The following is a 9,708-nucleotide window of genomic DNA, read 5'->3' on the forward strand; positions in this document are numbered from 1 at the left end:
CACTGTGTCTCACCCACCAGGGGCCCTTAGTACCCCACCATTCACTGTGTCTCACCCTCCAGGGGCCCTTAGTACCCCACCATTCACTGTGTCTCACCCACCAGGGCCCTTAGTACCCCACCATTCACTGTGTCTCACCCACCAGGGCCCTTAGTACCCCACCATTCATAGCAGAGCTCAGATGCAGGAAGCAGAGGGAACTGTAGGGTAATTGTGCCCCCGGTATATTATTTCTGCCCCACTCCGGCCTCGGTCATTACTGGAGGTTAAATGTATTTGTTCTCCAGACTCTCTCTAGTCCAACACATCACGGATATTAAGGGGTTATGTGTGGTTTTCGTGCTGTGACCATCAGACCCCCAAATGAATGTTCTGCTCCCTAGAACCAGCTCCTGAGCAATCTGACTCCCCCTATCAGCCACCCCATTCCTTAGTCCTTCAGCTGAACCTGCAGCTTTATGTTACAATAATGAGTCATTAAAGGGGAACTATAGCTATTAAAGACAGTGCCAGTGTATGTATTATATATTGTTGTGGCTCTGGTTGATCTTCTTGCTCTGCTCCTCACTGGGTCACTGACCAATTGCACGAGTCGGTGTCTGTCCCACTTGGGATGAAACAATAAAGCGATAATACTTAGTAATAAGATACTGTTCATTTTAACTTGCCCTTAAATTTCTGGCACTTTCACTTTCACTGGGAAATCCCCGTCTTTCTGGCACCTCTGCTCCTGTTATTGAACTGAGACTGGAAAGCACCGAAAAGCCTTATGTGATTATTATAATGTCTGATAAAGGGGGAGTCATCAGATTGTGCAGAGCACCCCTATATCATGCCATTAATGGGCGCCAGATTGGCTGCATTTTATCCGTGTGTGGGAAATCCCCCTGTAACGTTCAGTGTTTGGAGGAGGAGACTCTGTTTTTTACTTGGGGCCCAGTTCTACTATGGGGGAAATCAGAGTTCAGCCAGAGGGGACTCCACAGCTCTCTGGTATCTTGTGTACTGCACCCCACTAATTAGGTAAGTACTGCTGGGGGGTGGAGTTAATGCCCTGGAACTATAGCAGGGTGACACCCCAATGTTTCTATATATCTGTAAGCTTGTTATAAGCTAAGGGGGCCCAGTCTGAAGGTCAGTTAGGGGGAGATTTGGGGTGAGTGTTTATTTGTGCCCTGGGTACCCCTGGAACTATAGCAGGGTGACACCCCAATGTTTCTATATATCTGTAACCTTGTTATGAGCTAAGGGGGCCCAGTCTGAAGGTCAGTTAGGGGGAGATTTGGGGTGAGTGCTTATTTGTGCCCTGGGTACCCCTGGAACTATAGCAGGGTGACTGTTACCTTAATGTTTCTATATATCTGTAACCTTGTTATGAGCTAAGGGGACCCAGTCTGAAGGTCAGTTAGGGGGAGATTTGGGGTGAGTGCTTATTTGTACCCTGGGTACCCCTGGAACTATAGCAGGGTGACACCCCAATGTTTCTATATATCTGTAACCTTGTTATGAGCTAAGGGGGCCCAGTCTGAAGGTCAGTTAGGGGGAGATTTGGGGTGAGTGCTTATTTGTACCCTGGGTACCCCTGGAACTATAGCAGGGTGACACCCCAATGTTTCTATATATCTGTAACCTTGTTATGAGCTAAGGGGGCCCAGTCTGAAGGCCAGTTAGGGGGAGATTTGGGGTGAGTGTTTATTTGTACCCTGGGTACCCCTGGAACTATAGCAGGGTGACACCCCAATGTTTCTATATATCTGTAACCTTGTTATGAGCTAAGGGGGCCCAGTCTGAAGGTCAGTTAGGGGGAGATTTGGGGTGAGTGCTTATTTGTACCCTGGGTACCCCTGGAACTATAGCAGGGTGACACCCCAATGTTTCTATATATCTGTAACCTTGTTATGAGCTAAGGGGGCCCAGTCTGAAGGCCAGTTAGGGGGAGATTTGGGGTGAGTGTTTATTTGTACCCTGGGTACCCCTGGAACTATAGCAGGGTGACACCCCAATGTTTCTATATATCTGTAACCTTGTTATGAGCTAAGGGGACCCAGTCTGAAGGTCAGTTAGGGGGAGATTTGGGGTGAGTGTTTATTTGTGCCCTGGGTACCCCTGGAACTATAGCAGGGTGACACCCCAATGTTTCTATATATCTGTAACCTTGTTATGAGCTAAGGGGGTCCCCAGGCAAATATTGAACCTCAAAAGGGACTTGAATTTAGCGCATGGAGTTGGGGTGCTGTGTGTAAGAAGGCACTGCAGTTTAGGCTTCTGTGAAGTTTTGTTACAAACTTGTGTTGGGGCCTAAGGCAGGCAGTGCTGAGAGTTATAATTCACCTACACTGACTACTACTTTATTCAGTTTTTTCTTATTTGAGGTTCTTTGCTAAACCTGTTTGTAGTGTGGGGGGGCTCTTCGCCCCTGGAGCAGTGTCTGGAGGCATAAACAGCAATACTATACGTTGGCTTTGAGCCCAGTGCTGGATATTGTTTCACTGCCGCAACGGAAGTTTAGGGAATTTCCAGAGAGTTCACAGTCGCATTGTATAAGTGACAGGTGCATGGCTCCCCCCGTGGGTTTGATTATGCGACGTACATGAGGCACCTGCTTCATTGGCTTTTCCACCCCTTTCAACCGCCACTTCCTGGCTCCAATATTTAAAGGTAAAGTTCTCAGGAAGGAGGAAGTTGGGGAGGAGCCTGTGAGTGGCTGGTAAAGCTGTGTGTGATTGATAAGAGTCCTGCAGTGTATGGGTGATCTGATTGGCTGAACAGGGGTCCTTATCTCTGCCCATGCTGTGTTAGATGATGTGTCTGTCGGCTCTGTGTGATGTAAATATTTTCTAACCTTTGTTTCCAGGTTGGCCATGAGGGGAAGTGCCAGTTTATGTTAGTGCCATGCCCTGCGTGTAAGGCCCTGATCCGTGCCACTGACAGGGAATGGCATAACGAGAGAGAGTGCCCGGAGCGCAAGCTCAACTGCCGATACTGCAAGTTGTCCTTCTACTTTCCTGATATTAAGGTAACGCCTGCTTCTCCTTCCCCCTATTGCACCTAATGCTGCTGCGAGGAACTGGGAGTGTTGTTACTACATAACCACCAACAGCATGTGGCTTTATTTCTCTTGCCCCTTTCCCCTTGTTGGAACAGGCTCACGATGAGATCTGCCCCAAGTTTCCCATGACGTGTGAAGGCTGCGGGCGCAAGAAGATCCCCCGGGAGAAGGTGGGTACAAAGAGTGTTTGTGTATAGACAGAGCTGGGCATGTGTGTCACAATATGGTTCTGTTTGTTTTTATATTCATCACCCTGTCGTGTTTAATTACCCCCGGGGGATAATATATAATAGGTGAGAGGTCAAGGACACAGGGCCACAGTGCAGGCATTGTATATAATACATTACACAACCCATTGCTTTATCACTGTCAGACTCACAGGCCTGCAGTTCCCTGTCTGAGTGTCAGTTCTGAGAATTCCAACTGCCCCACTGATCATTTATTCTGTGTCTCTCCTGCAGTTTCCAGATCACGTTAAAACTTGCGGCAGGTGCAAAGTGCCGTGTCGATATGGAGCTCTTGGTTGCACCGAGATGGTAAGTGAATGACCGTGTAACCCGTGTGTATATGTGTGCCTGAGAGGGAAGTAACACCGGGTACATTTTACACTTTAGATTGGAACCCACCTTCAGTCTGCCCAGGGGGCACTAGCTCAGCACACGATGTGGATTTATAGATCTGCAGTAATTTAGCTGAGTTCCCATTTCAGCTATGCAGTGTGCAGCGCCCCCACCTTGTTACCCCAGGTCAGTAAATATCCAGTTCTCTCTAGGGGAGGTTTCAGCTTCCCAGTTACCCCAGAATACTCACAGGGCAAGGGCTGCAGAGCGCCGAGTATTTTGGTACTTTGCTATAGACATTGCCTGTTCAAGGGCAACTATAACATAATTCTAATAAAAATAGACTCTATGCAGCAGGAGCAGCCCAGGCTCATCATATGTACAGAGATCCCATAAAACTATGGCAGCATAGGTATTCCCCTGTACTAAGCACAATTCAGCAGGAACAGTCCCTAAGTTTGCTCATAGTCTGTACAGAGAGATCCCATAAAACTATGGCAGCATAGGTATTCCCTGTACTAAGCACAATTCAGCAGGAACAGTCCCCTAAGTTTGCTCATAGTCTGTACAGAGAGATCTCATAAAACTATGGCAGCATAGGTATTCCCCTGTACTAAGCACAATTCAGCAGGAACAGTCCCTAAGTTTGCTCATAGTCTGTACAGAGAGATCCCATAAAACTATGGCAGCATAGGTATTCCCTGTACTAAGCACAATTCAGCAGGAACAGTCCCCTAAGTTTGCTCATAGTCTGTACAGAGAGATCTCATAAAACTATGACAGCATAGATATTCCCTGTACTAAACACAATTCAGCAGGAACAGTCCCTAAGTTTGCTCATAGTCTGTACAGAGAGATCCCATAAAACTATGGCAGCATAGGTATTCCCCTGTACTAAGCACAATTCAGCAGGAACAGTCCCTAAGTTTGCTCATAGTCTGTACAGAGAGATCCCATAAAACTATGGCAGCATAGATATTCCTCTGTACTAAGCACAATTCAGCAGGAACAGTCCCCTAAGTTTGCTCATAGTCTGTACAGAGAGATCCCATAAAACTATGACAGCATAGGTATTCCCCTGTACTAAGCACAATTCAGCAGGAACAGTCCCCTAAATTTGCTCATAATCTGTACAGAGAGATCCCATAAAACTATGACAGCATAGATATTCCTCTGTACTAAGCACAATTCAGCAGGAACAGTCCCCTAAGTTTGCTCACAGCCTCTATAGAAATATAACATAAAACTATGACAGCATAGGTATTCCCTGTACTAAGCACAATTCAGTAGGAACTAAGTTGAGGATTTTTAGATAACAAATCAAAACTATTACAAAGGGTTATCCAATTGATCTATACAGCTGATGGATATGGGAGTTGCAGTTCAGTGGCTGTGGGATGCAGGAGAGGAGTTGAGCTGTGAGTCACTGCCCCAGTGGATAAAGGTGGCAGAGCAGCAGTGTATATTTGTGCATCACTTACTGTATTGGGCTCATTCCGCCAGTTCATCCAAATGTACAAATCATGTGCCAGTTGCTCCCCCCCCCCGGCACAGAATGAGGTGAGAATATTGAGGTGGAAGGTCCAGTTCGCTCTAAAGGTTCTGTGGTACCGACAGGTGGAGAACGATAAGTGTCTGGAACATGAAAACAAATTCTTGGCCGAGCACTTGGCCAAAGTCTGGGACTTTATTCAGCGCGGCAAAAAGGAGCAGAACGACTTGTTACTCCATATGGGATCACTGTCCGTGCAGGGCAGCTCCGCTCCAGGGGCCCCGCCCAACGACTCCACCAAGGTCTCCGATATACTGATCAAGTTTGAAACCCTGGAGAAGAAAAATACAACCTTCGAAAATATCGTGAGCGTCCTGAACCGAGAGGTGGAGCGGTCGTCGCATTTGAATGAGGAGCTCAACAAACAGCTTCGTGCCTCACAGGAGAAAGTGGAGTCTCTAAACACCAAGGTGAGTGCCAGGGGCCCGTCTGTGCTTCAATAAGGCTGGCGACACACGGGTGACGTTTCTTTCCTCGCTCAGGTGCGACAGCTGGAACGCACTTTGGGCCAGAAGGAACTGGTTTTAGCAGAGATGGAAACTCGGGTGCAGGAGTCGGAATTCTCCAGCTACGATGGGGTGTTTATTTGGAAAATCACTGAATTCAACAAAAAAAGACTCGATGCGACGAACGGACGATGCCCCGCCATGTTTTCCCCACGTAAGTCACAACCTTTTGTCTTCCCGACCGTCGCTCCCACAGTTTACTGACAGGCGATTTCTCTCTGAATTCCAGCTTTTTACACTAATAAATATGGCTATAAAATGTGCCTGCGCATCTACCTGAATGGAGACGGGACCGGGCGGGGAACGCACCTATCACTCTTCTTCGTGGTGATGAAGGGAAGCCATGATGCATTGCTGCGCTGGCCCTTTAACCAGAAGGTAAGTCATGACCCAGCTCGTGCCTGAGGCCAATACCCCATGGGGCTGATATTCGGCTTCTTACCCTGCCTGTACCTGGAATTACCACATCTGAGTGCAGGCAACGTAAAGGGCCAATTGCCCTTCTACTGGAAACTTCTCATTTCACAATGTATCAGTTGTGTCTGGGCTCAGCCAATAGGATCAATGGAAAAGGAAGTGCTGTGATTGTGATCAGACAAACACTGATATATTGTATCACTTCACTCTTCCTCAGTGAAGCGGGTTAAACATTACAGCGCCATCTGGTGCCCATTAGAGGAAATGCAGGTAATGGAGACAGTTGAATAGGCAAATAATCTAAGATGCGAGTCTATGGAGGGCTTTGCAGGTATTTATTAATACAATCTAAGTATTAAATGTGCCAGGGACGTCATTTGCAAAACATATAACTCCTGACTTTACCAGTTATTTGCCTTTAGAAACAACAACTTTACTGTCGCCTCCTGTAGGAACTGGTTCCAGCTCAGTTGTGAGATGCTCTGCTTCAAACAAGTCTTTGACTTAATTTTTTAAATTTTGATCCTAAAAAAAACCAAATGAACCCCGATCAGCCATAGACTAGTTTGAAGCAGAGCAGCGCATCTCACAACTGAGCTGGAACCAGTTCCTACAGGAGGCGACACAATACAATTGTTGCTTCAGAAAGTAAATGAACGAGTAAGGCTGTTGGCTACAGTGTAACTAAAAGGCTTCAATGAAAAGTATAAATGTTTTTCTGTAATAAATGTGAATTTCAGAGTAAAGTGCTGCCGCTTTCTGCTACGTTCCTACATTTTGTTTTGGTTTACAGAGGCTTTACTTTCCCTTTACAGTGTCTGCTCTGTAGTTTCTCACTTCTCGCTGTTTTATTTCGCAGGTGACGTTGATGCTGCTGGACCAGAACAATCGTGAGCATGTGATCGACGCCTTCAGACCCGACATTACATCTTCCTCTTTCCAGCGGCCGATCAGTGAAATGAATATCGCCAGCGGGTGTCCGCTCTTCTGCCCACTGTCCAAGTTGGACGCAAAGAACTCTTACATCCGGGACGACACCATCTTCATAAAGGTTATAGTTGATCTGACTGGGCTTTAGGGTGGCGGGTGCTACAGTGGCTCCCAGACGTGTCACATGATAGGCTTTTGGGCAGGATTAGTGGATGTTGCTTCTGGTTCTGTTTAGGGATGCATCGAATCCAGGATTCGGTTTGGGATTTGGCCTTTTTCAGCAGGATTCGGCCGAATCCTTCTGCCTGGCCGAACCAAATCCTAATTTGCATATGCAAATTAGTGGCGGGAGGGAAATCGCGTGATTTTTTGTAACAAAACAAGGAAGTAAGAAATGGTTTCACCTTCCCACCCCTAATTTGCATATGCAAATTTGGATTCGGTTTGGTAGTCGGCCAAATCTCTCGCAAAGGATTCGGGGGTTCGGCCGTATCCAAAATAGTGTATTTGGTGCATCCCTAGTTCTGTTACAGGGCAGAGAGGCGTGACGCCCGGTCCATGTTTCCTGCACCCCCTGGAGTTCAGATCTTGGCTCTTGCACCCTATCAAGTCACTTGTCACCCAGTTCTTTGCAGGCTTCCCGCCTCTTTTTACAAAGGGGGGGTGGTAATTTAGTTGCACTGACTTCTTTTCGTGGAGAAAGAACAGTTTCTGGAAATCTTTTCCAAATCGGGTTTTTCCATGGTTCTATAAGCAATCCTTTCTTTCCACTGCCACCAGTTCCCACCACCCCAGTGCACTTTGCCTCCAGTAGAGTCGAGGGACTGTCCGTGAAGGAGAGAACCCCTCATTCTGCTGTGACACCGGCTTGTGCAAGTCTTAATGAATGGGGGGGGGGGCTCAACTTTAGGGCTGAAGTTTGAGTTTCTGCCTCTTGCTCAGCTCCTTGGTTTTTTCTCCGTGGAGGAAACCTGTTCTCTCCAAACTTAAATGACTTTTGTGTAGGTTTTTTTTCCCTTACAAGTGGTGCCTGCAGCGCAGTGGGCGGGTCCAAAAATGTATTAAACGATGGACCCAATACTCATTGTATCAACACTGAATCCAGCAGGGATTACGTTGCATACGGCTGCACAGCATTAGCCCCTTATCCCCACAAGCTTTAAAGCAACTATACGAGTAGTTTATATGATTCCAACAAAAGAGCTACTGATCCCAACTCCAGGCTGATGCAGAAAACCGATTTACCCTAGAGGTTATGCAGTCGCTTTACTCCCAGCTTGTGGTGCAGACAGACGGACAGACGAGTAAAAGGACTTAAGATGTTGAGTAGAAAGGTTTCAGGAGAGAGCGATGCATTGGGGGTAAATCTGGCCACTCCTGGGCTGATACTGGTGTCAGTCAGTCAGGGACCAGGCCAACCACAACACCGTGTCTTGTTATAGTTCAACTAGTAATGATAGAGGTATGAAATTGACCCCACCTAGTTCTCCCTGGGTTAAAGCACACCATTGCATGAAGCAGTATGGCCGCCCCTACTAGCCACTTCCTGCAGCTCATTCTGAATCTCGTGTCGCTCCCTGGGTTCTAGCCGGGAAGGGCTGAGAGGTCGGAAAGGCAGTGGATGTTTCTTTTGATCTCATTTACTTTGCAATAGGAAGTCAGCTCTTCTGTTCAGCTTTCCCTATGGGGCCACTTACTCCCACGCCGGCAACTCAGAGGTAAATGATTACGTGAAGGGGTACAAGGAGGGTGTTTGTAACAACGTATAGAAGGGGCATGTGGACCTCCCGGAGGCTACATACCTGAGGGCTAGTAGTCCAATAAGCCATGTGTGTTCCTACCACTTATAGGGGAACACTCGGATATAATGCAGGATAATTACCCCCCCCCCCATAACGAGATCCCCCTGAGGAGGGAGAGAATCCCCCCGTGTTTCCTGTGAGTATTAAAGGACCAGTAACATAAAAAAATTTTTTAAAAAAATTCGTTAGTACACATCAAAACAAAAACACCAACACAAATTATACTTTAAAATCACAAAGCTTTTATTAAGAAATAACTTACAGAAGCTGCACTTCCTGTCCTGTACAGAAACGGCGAAAAGGCGACCATCCATCCTGCTGGGCTCGATTTCTCCTCCTGGCTACTCTGCTGACAGCGTGTGAACGAGCAACTATTCACGGACAGGCATCATCTCTCCTCGGCTCTCCTCTCCTTCACTGTGCATGGCTTCCCTCCTCCTCGCTGCTCCCCCCAGCCAGATCCCCTGAACAGAATGATGAATGATCGGCCCGCTTGTCACTTCACAGCCGCACAGTACCTTTATTGCTGCGTATTAACGGTGCGCAGGGGGAAGAGGAGGGCAAAGGGATTACAGAGAAAGCTGCTCAGTCCATTGCCCTCACATTTTTATCCTGAGCCCTTGTGCCTCTGACTTGTGGTGAGCTGAAGTTTAGGAAATACTCTCTCTCAGGCTCTGTGCATTGCAGCAGGGACGGAAAGGGTGGTTGAAGCACAATTAGGAAAAAAAAGGGATGTGGCGCCTCAGGACTTTCCCCCTGCAAAGTGAAGGAGAGGAGAGCCGAGGAGAGATGATGCCTGTCCGTGAATAGTTGCTCGTTCACACGCTGTCAGCAGAGTAGCCAGGAGGAGAAATCGAGCCCAGCAGGATGGATGGTCGCCTTTTCGCCGTTT

The 9,708-nt window shown here is 47.4% G+C and overlaps 1 protein-coding gene across 5 annotated transcripts in view; it reads left to right on the forward strand.

Annotated features, from left to right (window-relative positions):
* traf2.L (TNF receptor associated factor 2 L homeolog) overlaps positions 1–7,371 on the forward strand; it is a 58,759-nt gene extending 51,388 nt beyond the window's left edge. For all 5 annotated transcript variants that reach the window (XM_041572273.1, XM_041572272.1, XM_018229402.2 and 2 more), the window contains 7 exons: positions 2,855–3,016; positions 3,145–3,219; positions 3,511–3,585; positions 5,227–5,571; positions 5,644–5,821; positions 5,897–6,045; positions 6,944–7,371. In XM_041572273.1, the coding sequence (XP_041428207.1) occupies positions 2,855–3,016; positions 3,145–3,219; positions 3,511–3,585; positions 5,227–5,571; positions 5,644–5,821; positions 5,897–6,045; positions 6,944–7,162 (1,203 nt within the window). In that variant the 3' untranslated portion in view covers positions 7,163–7,371. The remainder of the gene's footprint in view (positions 1–2,854; positions 3,017–3,144; positions 3,220–3,510; positions 3,586–5,226; positions 5,572–5,643; positions 5,822–5,896; positions 6,046–6,943) is intronic.
* The last annotated feature ends 2,337 nt before the right edge of the window (positions 7,372–9,708 follow it).

This window comes from Xenopus laevis, chromosome 8L (assembly GCF_017654675.1).
Source record: "Xenopus laevis strain J_2021 chromosome 8L, Xenopus_laevis_v10.1, whole genome shotgun sequence".
NCBI classification, from domain to species: Eukaryota; Metazoa; Chordata; class Amphibia; order Anura; family Pipidae; genus Xenopus; species Xenopus laevis.